A 16,880-nucleotide genomic window follows, 5' to 3' on the forward strand; every position below is an offset into this window, starting at 1 on the left:
TAATTGGAAGATTCATCCTCATTTCAGAAATGTTAAAATGTGGAATAAATAGGTCCTGGGGCTTCCCAGGTGGCGCAGTGGTTGGGAGTCTGCCTGCCAATGCAGGGGACACGGGTTCACGTCCCGGTCCAGGAAGATCCCACATGCCGCGGAGCGGCTGGGCCTGTGAGCCGTGGGCTCTGAGCCTGAGCGTCCGGAGCCTGTGCTCCGCGACAGGAGAGGCCACAATGGTGAGAGGCCCGTGTACTGCAAAAAAAAACAAAAACAAAACAAAAAACAAAAATAGGTCCTGGAATTGATGAAATAAGACGACGTCTACTTCTCAGCCTTGTGAAAAAGAAAGGTTTGGCATACACAAAGTGTCTGCCACATAAGAGACGCTAAGCAAATGTGATTTCTTTTACACCTCTTACTCTTCCCCCCTGTAGAAGCCCAAAGCCCCATACGTGCCCACATCACTGGGAACCACTACATCCTGCTGTCGCAAAGACATGCTTTGGTTCCACAAAGTAAAAGCAATTCCTGAGGATGACACATCTTATTTGCATCATGTTTGTTACTCCTTAACCTAAAGCAATGAGTAATTTGCTCAAGGACACCCAACAACCAGGGACACAGCAAAGCTGAGGTTAGCTTCCCGGACCCTGTGTCTAGAATGAGAGGCTGGAATGCCCAAACTAAGGAGAGGGGAGGAAGGATACTGGGACGTACACTGATCTAAACTGAGCTTGTGAAAGAAGAAGGGATAGTGATACAGAAGGTAAATGCTATCTCATAGAAGGTGGGTTGGTATCAAGTTTCTCTGTGCCAGAATCTTGGGCTAACGATTCCCGTGCAGCCCTTGGCTTCTTTAAGTTTGCTCCTCCATCTTCCACATTCAAGTTCCCCACAAGGTGGAAGTTTAAGAAGGCTCTATGGCTAGGATTACAGGTTTTGCCTTGCTTCAACTCCAATCAATTTTAGGTTTTAGTTGCCTGGATTTCTGTGTTGGGAAGAATTCTAAATATGCTTCTGGTCTCACTAGAAAAGGCTCAGGATTGATTTGTGATGTCTGCCATGGGCAAAAGAAGGAAGCAATGGCAATGATTCATATAGGACAGACCTGTTCTTTGGGGTGGCAGTGAAAAGGATCCACATAGGACTAAAGAGAATTTCAAGGACTCTCCAAAAATATTTACCAAGCTAAAGCATATGAGACCAAAAAGAAATGAAGAAATGAAAGTCAAGGCAAGCATTCAAGTACTATTAAGAGAAATACAACCTTAAAAGTGGAAGACCTCTCCCTTTGGACTATCTTTAGACGGAAGACTAGAATAAGTAGAGATTGTAATTACATTATTCACACAATTGGATTTGGAGACTAGCTCTCCAAGCTGGGAGATTCTGGACAAGATGTGCTTCAATTTCCTCTTCTGAAAAATGGTGATAATAAATGCCAGTTTCTCCTGGTGCTTTGTGAATTCTACATAATAATACATTTAAAGTATTTCCCCTCAATGCAGGGTATACAGTTGGCCCTCATTAAATTGAAATTCCTAATGTTGATTCTGAGCAGCCGTGCAGAGATGCTGAGGAGCACTTAGGGATTAAACACCCTGGGGCTTAAATAGTCCCCTGGTCCAGAGGGAAGAGTGAACCCTGCCATACGCTGTCTTCCTGCTCTGAATGCTCTTGACTCCTCCCCTGAGAATGACGGTTCATGAGATGTTTATTGGCTTCCATCTCAGCAGCTGGTTTTTCATCACTAAAATAATGCCTCCCTTCCACCCTGGAGACACAGCTGTACTAGTTCTCCTTGCCAGAAAGTCATAAGCCAGGAGGCTAAGGGTGAGGAATTTTTCTACATGGAATTTAAAATAAGACCCAGCATATAATTGAAACACACTGTCTTTGAAGCCCTCAGGTCATCCGAGAATGGGTCCCAAGCAGGATGTGGCCATCAGCATGAGGCATGACAGGGTGAGGATAGTAGGTGGCCATGGGGAGAGGAGTGGAGGTGTCCCCGTGCACTTTTCTTTTCCTTTTTCCCTTCTCCAAGAATGGGTAAGCAGCACTGGGCTTCATTCCTGGTTCTGTCCTGATGACTCATACCCAGCGAAGCAGCCAGGCCATATCATATGGAGACACTTAAAAGCCGAGCGAGAAAACAGCAGGTTTCCCACGAGCAGGGTAAGGTGAGCAGGTGGTGCCCCAGAATCTGCCAGCTAGAAAGGCTGGCGGGGCAATTAGGGAGATTCCCCTCCCTTAAGAAAAGGGTCCCGTTTGCCAGAAGGTCAGGCAGCCAAACACTCGGCCATCGGTCAGCTGGGACTATTTTTAGCCGCCCCCGTCACTCACATGCGGAGTTGTACAGACCAGTTCTGGGTTTGGTAGATGAATCATTCAGCTTGGTCCCACGGGCACACGGCAGTCACAATCATACAGCCGGGCCTAGGAAATCCTCCCTCCCAACCAAACGCAGAGCCCTACGGCTCCCGTGTCTCAACCACACTCTGTTCACAAGGGAGCCCATTAGTGTGTCACTGAGGACAAGAACGGAAAGCAGGAGAGCAAGTTTTGAAATGAGGGTAAGCTTGAGCTTAGCACGAGGTGAGCAAAGGAAGCCGAGTTAACAGCCATGGAGAAAAGAAACAGAAGTCAGAAGGCCATGGGGACAGAGCCGCGTCATGAAGTCCACAGCGCTGGATGTCCTTTGGAGACCCATTCAATGCCTTCTCTGAAATAACCTGGGCTACCCTGAGTGGCTCAGGGGGTGGGACCTCCTCCCTGTACTCTGCCCTCAACCTTGACCAATCAATTACACCATCTCCGGAGCAGATATTGGTTCAGAGGTGAGCCCACAACCCAAGCCAAGGCAATGGCAGTATTCCTGGGGACTTTCCCTTGAGCTATTGGAAAAGATGTTCTCTACTCCCTCACCATGCCCCCACCAAGTGCAGAGGACAAGAACAGCTCTTAGCATTTATTCTTGTCATTGTTCATACTGAAAAGAGAGGAAAGCAGAGTCCAGAAAGGAATAACAGTGATAGAGCTCTAATATCAGTGTTTAAACCCCTTGATCCAGCCATGCCTGAAACACCCTCAACCAATAATTTACTTGTTTAAGTCCATTTGAGTAGGGTCTTTGACTGCTGCACCAAATATGATCTTCATGAATATGTCCATATATAAAGTTCAGATAACATGAACTGACAGTGAAAGATCACAGGGAGGAAAAGAGATGCACCAATTCACCAAAGAACTGATTCAAGCTGTGTCATCTCGGGCAGACCACTTACCCTTCCTGAGCCTCAATTTACTCATCTGCCAAGTAGTAGAAATCCTGGGATCCTGCCATCCACACAGGATGCAGAAAGGATCCAATGGGCTAACAAGGATGAGGGGCTTCCCTGAGAGCAAGGCAATGAGCAAAATAGGCACCATTTATACAGGACAGCCAAGGGAAAGGAGCCACATGGCTCGTTAGGGGCTCTGAGATCTTCGGAGCACAAATCACCTTTTTTCCTGGCTTGTGAGATGAGGTCGGCTGCACTCTTGCTCATGACCTTCGTGACGTAGAGAGGACAGTTGGTTTGGCTGGCGATGGTGATGGCACGGAACACAGCCTCAGCTTCCAGCTGCAAAAAAAAAAGTCCCCGGGAGTCAAGGGGAGCACGAACCTCTCAGAGTGCCACTCCCCTGTCTCTACAAACTGAGAATGCAGTGCTGCACAAAGGTTAAAAGCCTGGAAGATCTGCAGTTAGACGCCCTGGATCCAAACCGCAGAACTACAGCTTCCCAGCTGTGTTGCTTTACTGGGCTTCTCAAAAGTGGAGATCAGCCCAGAGATAAACCCACCCACCTATGGTCAACTAATCTACAACAAAGGAGACAAGGATATACCATGGAGAAAAGACAGTCTCTTCAATAAGTGGTGCTGGGGAAACTGGACAGCTACATGTAAAAGAATGAAATTAGAACACTCTCTAACACCATACACAAAATTAAACTCAAAATGGATTAAAGACCTAAAGGTAAGGCTGGATACTGTACAAACTCTTAGAGGAAAACATAGGCAGAACACACTTTGACATTAATCACAGCAATATCTTTTTTGATCCACCTCCTAGAGTAATGAAAATTAAAAAAAATAATAAAAAAATGGGACCTAATTAAACTTAAAAGCTTCTGCACAGCAAAGGAAACCATAAACAAATCGAAATGACAACCCACAGAAAGGGAGAAAATATTTGCAAACAAAGTGACTGACAAGTGATCTCCAAAATATACAAACAGCTCATGCAGCTCTATGTCAAAAAAACAAACAACCCAGTCAAAAATGAGCAGAAGATCTAAATAGACATTCTCCAAAGAAGACACAGAGATGGCTAACAGACACATGAAAAGATGCTCAACATCACTAATTATCAGAGAAATGCAAATCAAAACTATAATGAGGTATCACCTCATACTGGTGAGAATGGCCATCATCAGAAAACCTACAAACAATAAATGCTGGAGAGGGTGTGGAGAAAAGGGAACACTCTTGCACTGTTGGTGGGAATGTAAATTGATACAGCCACTATGGAGAACAGTATGGAGGTTCCTTAAAAAACTAAAAATAGAGTTACCATATGATCCAGCAATCCCACTCCTGGGCATCTATCCAGAGAAAACCATAATTCAAAAACATACATGCACCCCAATGTTCACTGCAGCACTATTCACAACAGCCAGGACATGGAAGCAACCTAAATGTCCATCAACGGATGAATGGATAACGAAGACGTGGTACACACACACACACACACTGGAATATTACTCAGCCATAAAAAAGAACGAAATAATGCCATTTGTAGCAACAAGGATGGACCTAGAGATTATCATGGCCCTAGAAATTATCGTAAGTAAAGTAAGTCAGAGAGAGACAAACATCATATGATATCGCTTAAATGTGGAATCTAATAAAATGGCACAAATGAACTTATTTTAAAAACAGAAATAGAGTCACAGACATAGAAAACAAATTTATGGTTACCAAAGGGGAAACGAGGGGGAGAGATAAATTAGAGTTTAGGATTAACATATACACACTACTATATATGAAATAAACAACAAGGACAAGTCACAGACATAGAAAACAAATTTATGGTTACCGGGGTGGGGGAAAGGGGAGAGTAAATTGAGAGATTGTGATTGACATATACACACTATTATATATAAAATAGATAACTAATAAGGACCTACTGTATAGCACAGGGAACTCTACTCGCTACTCTGTAATGAAATCAACTATACGCCAATAAAAATTAAAAATTAAAAAAGGAAGTGGAGATAGGGAGGGTGTTATCAGGGGACGGTGGGGTGAGAGCAGTGTCTGGCCAGAGTGGGCACTGCATCAGTGAAGCTAGAGTTTTCCCTTGGCCTATTCTCTCCTCTCCCTGTGATTATCACAAAGGCCACATGTGATGGAAGTCTTTGCTCCCCAGTCTGCCCAGGGCAGAATCTCTGGCAAAACACAATCCCAACACCAGTATGTATAAATAACCAGTGACGGCAACTAGGCATTAAGTCCTTTCCTGCAGCAATGGGTGAATAGCGATGGGTTCGTTCCCACAGGCATTTCTTACACTAATAATTCCCAGGCTTCTCAACACAAAGATTTCTTTTATCACTGATTTCCTCCAGCCCACCCTAATGTAGAATTCACGTTTTCAAATATACTAACCGACCCAGTTGAATTTAATGAGTAAGAAATAATAAATCTTCCCTTATTTTATTAACAAAGCAGGATCTTAGAGCTCAGCCTCTCTCATGAGCTGGATCTGTGTTCTGGTTCTGCCACTTAGAAGCCAGGTGATCTCAGGGATGTTACACAACTTCCCAAAGACTCAGTTTCCTGGTCCATAAAGCGGGGATAATAATAGGACGTGACACACAGGGCTGTTCAGAGAATTAACAGAGTTCATCCTTGTAAGGCAGTTAGCTCAATCCTGGAACAAGGCAAGTGTTCCTTGAAGGTCGGCTATTGGTTGCATTGCTGATGAAGGCTTCTGACCAGTGCGAGAGCCTGCGTTACCACCCAAAGCCCGAATTAGTCCAATTCAGCCCAACGCAGACACGCCGGCGTTTTTCCTTTCAATCAGCAACAGCTCCTTTTTAGATGGATATGACCCTCTGGTTAGCCATGCAACCCAACACTTTAAAAAATATCGAAAATAGCTTGCAGATACATGCCCAATGTTTGTATAACGCAAACCAGTCACTGCCCTTGGTGAGTGTGACTTAGGAGAAAGACTCTAAGAACTTGGCTGGTCCAGCCAGCATCCCCCAAGCTGCACTTTGTTCCACGTGGTGAGATGAAGATCCTGGAGCCCCAAGCACCGGTGAATGTGGCCACCTTCCTGAAGCACCCAGACGTCAGAGTGGCTGTCTCCGAGCCTCGGCTTCAGCTCTCTGAACGGCATTACTCCAGATGCTATCTAGGTGTGCTTTGAACTGAAGAGGGGCTTCAGAGCCCCTCCTGCGCCCTCCTTCTTCATGCCTGTGCTGCCCACTCCAGCTCCTCCACGACTGCAGTCCCGGCCCCTTTGATCTCATCCCCCCCGCTCCAAGCACCGCAGGGTTTTCAGCACCTTGACAACACGACTATCTTTGGAAGGTTACATCACCCTCCAACTTCACCCAAACGGGCTTCCAGTGTTGTCGAGATCTGCAGCTGAGAGGCTTTTTACTAAAAAGGAGATGAGAACAGGGAGGAGAGTAGGGTTGGCGGGGGGGGGGGGTTGGAAAAACAAACCAAGGAACAAAAATAGACTCTGCTCAGAAATCCCCTGGCTGCTGCTGCAGAAATCGATCTTGCCAGGACTTCTCCACAGTGAACAGCATTGAAGAAGTTTCACAAACAGTACTGATCACCCTGGCCTACTCACACAGGGTAAACAATTTTCCAGTCCCTCAAACGTGATGGCCAGTGTCTTAATCTCTCTGAGCTCCTGCTTCTTTATGTAACGATAATACCCAGACTGGGGCAAGGATAACCGTTATCTCCATTAAATGCAATGAGCATAGTACTGGGTATAGGCAAATACTCCAAAGGAGGGACCTGGTATTAAGGAGACCGACTTTTCCGGAGGGCTGTGACTGTAACCTTGATCACACAATTATAAATTATCTCAACTGGCAACAAAAATATCGTTAAACACAATGGAGCTTCTAGGGTGCTAATAATGTTCTGTTTCTCCAACTGGGTGCTAGTTACACAAGTGTGTTCAGTTTGGGAAAATCCATTCCTTGATGAGAGGAACAGTATTCTCTATGTGTGCTACCTTTTCTTTTTTAAAAAGATCCTAACAGAGATAGCCAATGAGAATACTGTGATTTCTGGTTCTGGCTCCTTCTTCTTCCTGTTGTAGAGAGTACGGAGCTTGGGATGATACAACAGGAGAGGATTTGCTTTGTCGACATGGAGGGCCTGGAATTTGCTGCAGGTGCCAGACCCAGGCTGATCTCCCAAAGCCAATGTGCTCTCAGCCATATGGGCAGCCCATTCCCAGCTCCAGGCCTGTGCTGGAGTTGAAGTTGCTGAAGTTGCTGACAGCTCAGAGACGTGGAATCAGCCACTAGTTACCATTCGTTGGTTCTTTAGCTCCTAAGCACTGATGCTAATCAGAATTCATCTTACACGTGGGAAAAGTGTACCTGGATGTCCTCATCACCATACACAAATCAACCGATATAATGTCTACGATAATCCCATTCAGCCCCCTGTCGATATTGTGCAGGACTCATAATATGGAATAAAGGAATAGTGGAAATGTCTGAGATTCACATGATTAAGAAAGGATTTAGATATTTACCAGTCCTACTGAGTAACAGTGCAACACCCTCCGGCTTGTATTGTCTTTAGAGAGATCAGGGGCCACAAGTAAACACTCCCTTTCCACTCCTTTCTAATTTCCTCAGGGGCCTTGAGTTGGGTCAGTCAGATGTGGTCTTTGGAAGAAATGTTCCAGGTTCTGTCTGGTATTCACAGAGTCCCACCACCTTTCAGAGATGTTTGTTCACACACCTTACGTGTGTGTGCCAACAGAGGGGAAGCTGAACGCAAACGCTACAATGTAAAATGGGCAGCAGGCCATAAACCAGGCTGCTGCGATGACGGGAGTCTCCCGGAAGATGAGGCTAAAAAAGAAGAGCCTCCATTGCTACTGCTTCTATCCCTCCACCCCTCTCCCTACCACATCCTCCTGAAAATTACCTCCTCTGGTCTGCTCAGTACATGGCCTTCTGGGCCGGTTATCCCCATTTCCAACATCCGGGTTTGCTCCTAGAATGAGAAAAGAATGGAGAAGAGTTTTTATATGAGCTCAACCAAGGTTTGAAAGAGTTAGGCTGGTATATTCTGTTTTTTGTTTGTTTGTTTGTTTTTGTTTTTGCAGTACGCGGGCCTCTCACTGTTGTGGCCTCTCCCGCTGCGGAGCACAGGCTCCGGAAGTGCAGGCTCAGCGGCCATGGATCACGGGCCCAGCCGCTCCGCAGCATGTGGGATCTTCCCGGACCAGGGCACGAACCGGTGTCCCCTGCATTGACAGGCAGACTCCCAAGCACTGCGCCACCCGGGAAGCCCAGGCTGGTATATTCTAATCTAAAGATGAGTTCAAGGGAAAAAAAAGAATCAGATGGGGATGTTGAACAAATTTGTTAATTCTATATCTAGAATTGCAAAACAGGGTAGAGTCTTAACTAAAAGAAGAAAAGAGCCTTTAGGGGTGGCTTTTTTTATTAAAAGGACGACAGTCTGTCAAAGTATCAAGTTTTTTCTCCATTACACGTCAAAAGTCGCACCAGCTCACTTATTCTTCATTTCTTCCAGATGCAGACACCTCTGAAAGGACACTGGCTTAACTCGTTTGTTTATTCATTCATGCATTTTGAAACCCATTCCTTCAACAAAATGTATTGACTACCCGCTCCGGGAGAGGCTCCAGGTTAAGCACTTGAATTAACTTCACGGAGCTTACAGTTTCCTGCTCTGTTTCTCGAAGTCTGCTCCATCCACCACCTGCATCAAAATCTGTTGAGTTGCTTTTGTAAAAGTGCAGTTGTCTAGCTTTACCCAGGTCTACCGACTCAGAATACATGAGATAAATTCTAGGCTTCTGTATTTTAATAAACCCGTCGGGCTTTCTCATGCTTTGAATGTTTGGCTATAATAAGCCGATTCAGAATTTCACCAGACTACATCATGCCTCTCAACAGCATTACCTGACTTAGCCTTTTGGTCAAATTCTATTTAACTAGGTTGTGGATGTGGCAGAGCTCTCTAGCCCTCATAGCTGATGGCTAACTTCCTCAGACTCGGCCAGCTTTCTGGAAGCAGGAGGCTGGGCTAATCGGAGCTTGCACAAATCCTCAGCCGCAGATCTGCAGTTTTGCAGGCATTCACGCTCAAGCACTGAGGCCTGTTCCTAGGAACCTCGCGCTGGTGACACAGGAGATGAAGGAGGGAGTGAGCTGAACGAGGCTTTGTCTCACCTGGAAACTATGAGATGCTCAGAAAGGAAGGGATCCCTTCGCCCTGGAAAAGAAGAACTCTCTTTTTGTTGGGTTTTTTTTTTTTAATTCATGTACATTTTTTAAAGAAGAGGAGGAGGAAGGTGCATATGCTATCAGCAACCACGAGAAGTAAAATGGTCACTGCCTCTCGCTCGACAGAACTGGACCAAAGGTCAGACAGAGGCTGATACTTCCAGCAAAGTACCTCCACTTTTCATTCTTCCTGTTCCATGTATCAAAGCTTAGATTAAATACAATTTCTTCCAAACTCTGGTGACTTTTGACTCTGAACTGCCTCGTGAAGTCACACAAGGGTTGAGGTGTCCAACTAAAGCATCTTCCATCTCACACGATGCTCTCCTTCCTATCTGGTCCAAAAGTGCTGCGACAACGCACAGGATGGAACTCGCTCAAACGATGGCCTCCGAGCACATTCCAATCACCAGGGCAACTTTTCCATAATACACCTGACTGGGCTCTCCTATGACCTCCCAAATCTGGATCTCTGGAACCCGGAGAACCCCAGGGAGCGTTCCTTAAGCTCCACGGGTGATTCTAGTGCACTGCTCACGTTGGGACGGCCTATTCGCAAAGCCACGGTGTCCCTATAGCTGGAAGGTTAAGAATAACATGTAGGGCTTCCCTGGTGGCGCAGTGGTTGAGAGTCTGCCTGCCAATGCGGGGGACACGGGTTCGTGCCCCGGTCCGGGAAGATCCCACGTGCCGCGGAGTGGCTGGGCCCGTGAGTCATGGCCGCTGAGCCTGCGCGTCCGGAGCGTGTGCTCCACAAAGGGAGAGGCCACAACAGTGAGAGGCCCGCGTACCGCAAAAAAAAAAAGAATAACGTGTAAAGACCCATGGATGCCACCTGACATGGGTGGGGGAGGTGTGGGCACCTAGAGGCACCGATCGCTGCTGTAATTACGTCACAGTTTCGGTTGCTCCAAGAGGAAAGGGACCCTGTCTTTTTCACCTTCCCCCTCCAAGGTTTGGCACATAGTAGGCACTCAGTAGATATTTGTTGGACGAAGGGCTAAAGACGCTGTACTCTCCGACTGCCCTTCCAGCTTGAACCTTTTGAAAATGTCCCTTGTTGGTACCCTTAGAAAATACTTCTTGCTCTTTAGTCACTTTGCATAACGTGTAGCAAAAACTCCGAGTATAGCAGCTGCCTTCATTTAAACAATGCGATAAAATCTTTCAGCTTGAGCTGAATTTAATAAACACATACACGAAACTCATCCAAATGGAAAAGAGCCCTTATTCTTTTCCTGACCGGGAACAGATCTTCCCAAGGTGGGGCGGAGGCGGAGAGGCGGTGCGGAAGCAGACACACTTCTGTGCTAAGAAGCCTCAAAAGGAAGCTGGAAAGGGGCTGTGAGTCGGAGTCCGTCTGCCTCCACAGAGGCTAGGATGAAGAAGCAGGGAGTCTGATTGCTAGGGCATCTGGAGGGAGGGCTGGGGCGTCTGGCTGCTGCACGGAAAGCTTGAGAATGGGGAGGAGAGAGAGCTCCACCACCACCAGGATGCCTCCCATGGGAGCAAGGCATCTGGAGCCTCTTCGGAAAATGACTTCATTATCTGGGTGTGCGGGGGATGTGGGAGAAGGCTGTCAGGGGCCTTACTAATTAACCTCCTCGGTCATAAGGGAGTGGAAACTGCACGCTTAACTCACCTCCTCCGCTAGACAGACAGCCCTGAGAGTCTGAAATCCTAACAGCTGGAGCCTGCACAGCCCGGGCGCTGCCTCTCCGGGAGCCTACAGCTGGACTGGTGGAGAAGGACCCTTCTCCACCATCTCTGGGTAAAGATGCTCACTGAGGCACATCCCCTGAGAAGCTAAGATTGTGTTCTCCCAGTTGCTGGCTGTGATCCCTCGGCCAGTGACCTCATCCTTCAGAGCCTCAGTGTCCTCATCTATAAAACAGGGAGGAGGGTGGGCGCCACCTTGAAAGGCCTGGGCGAAGATTAAATGGGAACATACGAGCGCCCTGACTAGGGCCTGGCACATGGTGGGAAGCGCTCCCCAGGTGGGTCCTGCTGTTAGAAGCTGACGGGTCTGAGATGAGGGTCGGCCTCAGTGTGTTCCCACACCCCTGCCGACCACATTCGCCATGTCCTGGACAACTTCTAAAGCACGGCCCGAGTACTCGAGAGCTCTAGAATGCATCTGTTTTGACTCCCCGCTATAGCCTAGTGCTGCACAAGGCACTGCACTGGCACAAAGCACTCAGGAAATACTCTTAAAAGAATGAATAATGGTTTCTTGCTGTTACTGTTATCAAATGGACTAAGAGAGCTGACACTGTTTGCTGGCTGCCGCCTCCTAGCGGAAGCCAATCCTGAACGCCTCTGAGATCAACAAAACCCTGGCGAAGACACATCTGTGCATCTAGCCCATTAAGCAACCCAGGAGATGGAGAGAGAAGTGCTTTCTGCTTCCTTACAAATGATCGATTTGGGCCTTGGGGCCCTTGCTTTCATCACTCTTTCCTCAGGTTTCTCAATATGATTTCTAGGAAATCAGTGGGATGTCTGCTCTGATCCCCACAAGACCTGAATTCATTATCTAAGGCCGTGAGTTCCGCAGTCCTGGCTCAGATTTCCAGCTTCTGAAAAATGCTGTCTTAGAGTTTTTCTTTAGGACTGAGCATGACACGTACCTTGGACTCATTTTCAAAACAGACTCAGCGATGCTCTCCCACTAAACGGCCCAATTAGAAAACCTCCTGTGCCAGGATGCCTTTTCTGATTCCCCAGAATGGCCAGACGGCTCCCTGCTTTTCAGCATCTTCTGCTTTCTCCCTCGCTTGTCTATTTGCCCTCATAACTCCTCCTCCTAGACTGTGAGGTCCTTGAGGGCAGGTTCTGTTCTTAGCAGAGTACTTATGAGGGTGCCTGGCACATATTGAGAGCTCTGGCAACACTGAAGAAATGAGAAAATAAATGGGAGGCAGACCCTAGCCCAAGCAGGAAGTGTACTGCAGGGAGCTGCGCTGTGTTACCTGGGCAATGATATCCCCATTCTCAGCGTGCACCTGAGCGATGGCTCCCAGCTCTCCCAGACAGGTGAAGATCTCGTACAGCTGAAACAGAAATGAGTCTTTGTCACATTCACAAGACCCAGTGCTTTTAGCAATCTCATGCAAGGGCCAACGACTAGGGCCAGAGCTAAAATAAATGGGATGAACTAGAGGAAATAAGTGACTAGGGCAGAAATACAGACTAAAACATGCACAACCAAAGAGGAGTGCTAATCCAAAGGAGCTCTAGGAAACTGTCTATATAAGGAACCCAGCATGTCTCCTAGGCAGACAGGGCACACATCTAACAGAGTGATACTAACCCCCCTACTCTGCCTCCTGCACACACTTTAAATGGAATTACTTCCCACTGAACTCAGACAGAGCTTCAGAATCCTTCTTAACACTCCTGAAAGGCACCGCAGCCTGGCCAGAAGCTAACTCAAAAGCTGAAACCTCTATCTCTTAGCCCCTCAAGGCAGACCACCCTTCATCTCCTTGCCCGGTGGCATGGGAATTCGTTTTCTGTATTTCTTCTGAGAAGCTGAGATTTGTCTAAAACAAGCACACCCCATGCATTTCGGAGACAGAGAGTCAGAGGCAAGCTGGTACGATTACCCCAAAGAGTAGACGGCCCTCCTTAATCCCACAGGGCTGAGCACTTACACTCCCCCCTGAGTTCCCGAGGGGTGTAGAGTTTGTTTGGTAGATGGGAGATTTAGACACGCCCTTCCTCTTGTCCTTTTGAGAAAGCTGCTGCCAGTGGAAATGTTAGTTCCCTGTCTGCCTTGCCCCGGGCACCCTGCCCGTTACCTTATTTAAAATGTAGCGTAAACGGCGAGGACTTCAGGAAGCTCTCTTGCCCAGCAGTCTCCCACACTGACCACAGTAACTCATGTGCAAAGAGCCAAGGTCACCGGCAACCACAGGAAAGCCATCCAGAGACCCCAAACCACACAGTGATGGGTTATTACCTCTGTGTTCGACACTTGATACAAATCCTTATAGGCCATGTAAACCATGAAGGAGTTCACCCCTGCAAGAGAGGGATGGGAGGGAAAACAGGAGGAAGACAGCATTATCACGACCCTGCCGCATCCTGTGCTCCCACTGTGACACCCCCCGGGCCCTGAGGGCATCGCAGGCCCCTGCCCAATGCAAAGCGGATGCGTCCCATTCTCCAAGAGCATTTTTCTATTTCCTCCTCTACCCTGTAAAATTGACGATTCCTATGACGTCATAGCAGAATGGTCTCTTCTTCTGCGGCTCCTTCCTGCCTCCCCCTCCACAGTTCCCAGCCCAGAGGGCCAACAAGCCTCGACACTGCTCAAGGCAGGATACAGTGTCAGGAATCACTGCAGCACACTAGCCGTGTACACACACTAGGAGTGGCACCACGTGCTGGGTCAGTGAGCTTGGAAACCCTAACCCCTTGAGCCTCGGTTTCCTCATCTGTAAAATGGAAAAATAACACCATCCTGCTTCGTAAGGTGGTTGGAAACTTTAAAAGACAACACATGCAAAACTCTTAGCACCAGCACGTGGTTGATCTCTTGGGAGAGGTTTATTTTGCTCTTTGTGAGTGCCTGCTCTCCACCAGGCCTGGGCAAGGTGTTGGGTCTGAGAGAGAATTAAGATCTAGAGCCTGTCCTAGGGGAAGTAACAGAGCTAATGCAGAGAAGTCAAGGTTCACCTTGGGCTTAAATATCTAAGTCATCAGCGTTACAAGGAAAGAGCCATTTAATTCCTCCCCCCAAATACACTATTCATAGAGTAATATACAGAAACAGGTGGGACTGGGGGACAGAGAGTCATTTAGAGGAAAGGAGGGTAATTTTGTTCTCCAGCCATTAGGGCCATCTCAGCCCACAGTACTCCAGGCCAAAAGTGGACTGTAATCTGGAACCTTCCCTACCCAGAATGGTGCAACTCAGGGCAGTTTTTCCCAACACAACCCTTCCCACAAGCCTCTGGGTCATCCGTGGTATGACTCGGGCCCTTCAGAAGGGAAGTGGGTGTTAAAGCCATTCACTTTTCTACCTAGTTGAGATGCAGTGTGAAAGGAGACACAGAGAGAAGGGAGGCAGGAGACTTCCCTGGCAGTCCAGTGGTTAAGACTCCACGCTTCCACTGCAGGGGGCGCGGGTTTGATCCCTGGTATGGGAACTAAGATCTCGCAAGCCGGCTGTGCAGCCAAAACAAAAAAAGGGAGGGGTTAATCTCACCCTCTGTATCAGATAGTGAGAACTGGGCAGAGCTTGTGGGGTGAGCGGGGGATGCAAAGGAGAGCTCGTCCGTCCTCTGGGAGGTCATCCCCTCCCCTGAACCCCGAGCACACTGCCTTCCACTGCACTCCTGGCCTTTGCATCGAGACTGCTCATTGGTAACAGTATCATAAAATTCGTATGATAATAATTATAATAGTATTATTGGTACTAGTACCGTAGCACTATTGCTACTGTTATAACAATATTCTGCATCTTGCGGCATTTATCCTATTGCTCTGCACCGGCCTGCTTCCTTCTGCCATGGGTACTGGCAGAGGCCATTCCTCATACTCCCCTAAGTCCTCCAGGCCCCCCTCGGATGCGGAGCACGTCACACGTCTGCGTGCATGTAGAGAGGGTGGTGCGTGTGTGAAATACTTGACCATCAGAACACAGAAAGAAGTAAACAGAAGAATCTAAGTCAATGGGAACCTAAATCATGGACTCATAGAGAGGACACAGACACACGCAGATACATACACACACACACACACACACACACACCTTTCAGGCCCTAAGCTCCTATCTGGAGTACGAACACATCTTTGCTCCCAGAAATGTCTTAGCCTCTTCCGAGGATGCTATTGTTACATAATAGTAATGGTTGGATCTTTGGAATCACAATGATAGAGGTTAAACATTCCTAATCTCATATGTACTAGCTGTATGACCTCACGTAAGACGTCAACCCCTCCTGACCTCAGTTTTTTCCTCTGTACAATGGGCAGTATTGCACGCAGGTGCAGAGCACAGGCTTTGGGTAGATCTACTGCTTACAAATTCTATGATCTTGGGCTACTTATTCTGAAGCCTCAGGTTCTCCAACTGCGGAGTAAGGATAATAATCCCTATCTCATGGGGATCCTGTAAGGAATAAGTAGGATGGCCTGGTCCATAGTGGTACCCCTATATCTGGCATTCATACTCAGGGTTCCAGGGTCCAGCAAGGAGAAGCGACTAAATGAGTGGACAGTATGGGAAGGACAGGCAAGGGGGAAGGGAGGAAGGCACATCCGGGCTCACCTTTGTCCTTGATTAGGCTCTGCACTTCCTGCTTGACGCTGTCATTCCAGTGGGTAATGTCCACGTGTAAGGAATAGTCACAGCAGCTCTTGCCATCGGCCCACTCCCGCCACTTCTCATAGGCCTCCGTCAGGCTGGACTCAGGCTCGGGCACCACGTGGTCAACTGAACAACAGAGGCCCCGCATGGGCGATTCATCGACCCAGCCTTTGGTCCCCCGCTGCACAGGTCTGCTCTTTCTTGCTTAGCTACGACAGCAAAGTCTCTATTTCTTGAGCATAGGATTAACCTTAGAAAGGGTTCCCGGGTGGTTTCAAGGTTGCTAATGATTCAACTGTCACTTAGCTATGGGATCTTGGGCAAATTACTAGCTTCTCCAAACCTTAATTTTCTCATTCTTAAAACGGGCACCAAGTGGGGTTGGGGACAGGGGTAACACTGCCTTCCCTCTAAGTTTGTTAAGGGACTAAATGGGACAATGCATGAAAAGTGCTTCACCTGATGCCTGGCACATAGTAAGCGCTCCATAAATATTAGCTATCAATTGATGAGCGCCTACTGTGTACCATTATTACCAGTATTACAGGAGTCACTGCTGGTGATCAAAGTTGGACTCCCTTTTATGGGCAGAAGGAGGGGCTTTAAAGTTATGTCTGGGCACAAGAGAATGAAGGCTCGTGCGTACTGCCGTGGCAAAGACCTGGTATCAGTCAAGTGAACTTGACGCTTGGCCCACAGATATTATTTCCATGCAAACTTTTTGTCAAGAATATGGTTTCTTTGAGGCCAAAACCTACTCTTGCAGTACCTGTAATGGTGGATAATACTTTTTAAAAGAGTAAGATTTACGCCAATAACATTGGTGAGGTTAAGGCAAAAATTAGAGGTTTTCATAGTTCCCCATGGCAGTCGAGAGAAAGTATGAATTGGTACAACTTTCCTAAGAACAATTTTGAAACGTGTATCAAAAACCATGACATTTTTCATACCTCAACAATTATTCCTATGCCTAAGAATTATCCCTAAGGAA

The 16,880-nt window shown here is 47.4% G+C and overlaps 1 protein-coding gene across 3 annotated transcripts in view; it reads right to left on the minus strand.

The window, feature by feature from the left end:
• Positions 1-16,880, minus strand: part of DPYSL3 (dihydropyrimidinase like 3) — a 112,472-nt gene that overhangs the window by 13,328 nt on the left and 82,264 nt on the right. For all 3 annotated transcript variants that reach the window (XM_024731400.1, XM_024731402.1, XM_024731401.1), the window contains exons 4-8: positions 15,851-16,015; positions 13,535-13,596; positions 12,543-12,623; positions 8,240-8,308; positions 3,497-3,617 (exon numbers count right to left, since the gene is read on the minus strand). In XM_024731400.1, the coding sequence (XP_024587168.1) occupies positions 3,497-3,617; positions 8,240-8,308; positions 12,543-12,623; positions 13,535-13,596; positions 15,851-16,015 (498 nt within the window). The remainder of the gene's footprint in view (positions 1-3,496; positions 3,618-8,239; positions 8,309-12,542; positions 12,624-13,534; positions 13,597-15,850; positions 16,016-16,880) is intronic.

This window comes from Neophocaena asiaeorientalis, unplaced genomic scaffold (assembly GCF_003031525.2).
Source record: "Neophocaena asiaeorientalis asiaeorientalis breed wild unplaced genomic scaffold, Neophocaena_asiaeorientalis_V1.1 scaffold531, whole genome shotgun sequence".
In the NCBI taxonomy this organism is placed as follows: domain Eukaryota; kingdom Metazoa; phylum Chordata; class Mammalia; order Artiodactyla; family Phocoenidae; genus Neophocaena; species Neophocaena asiaeorientalis.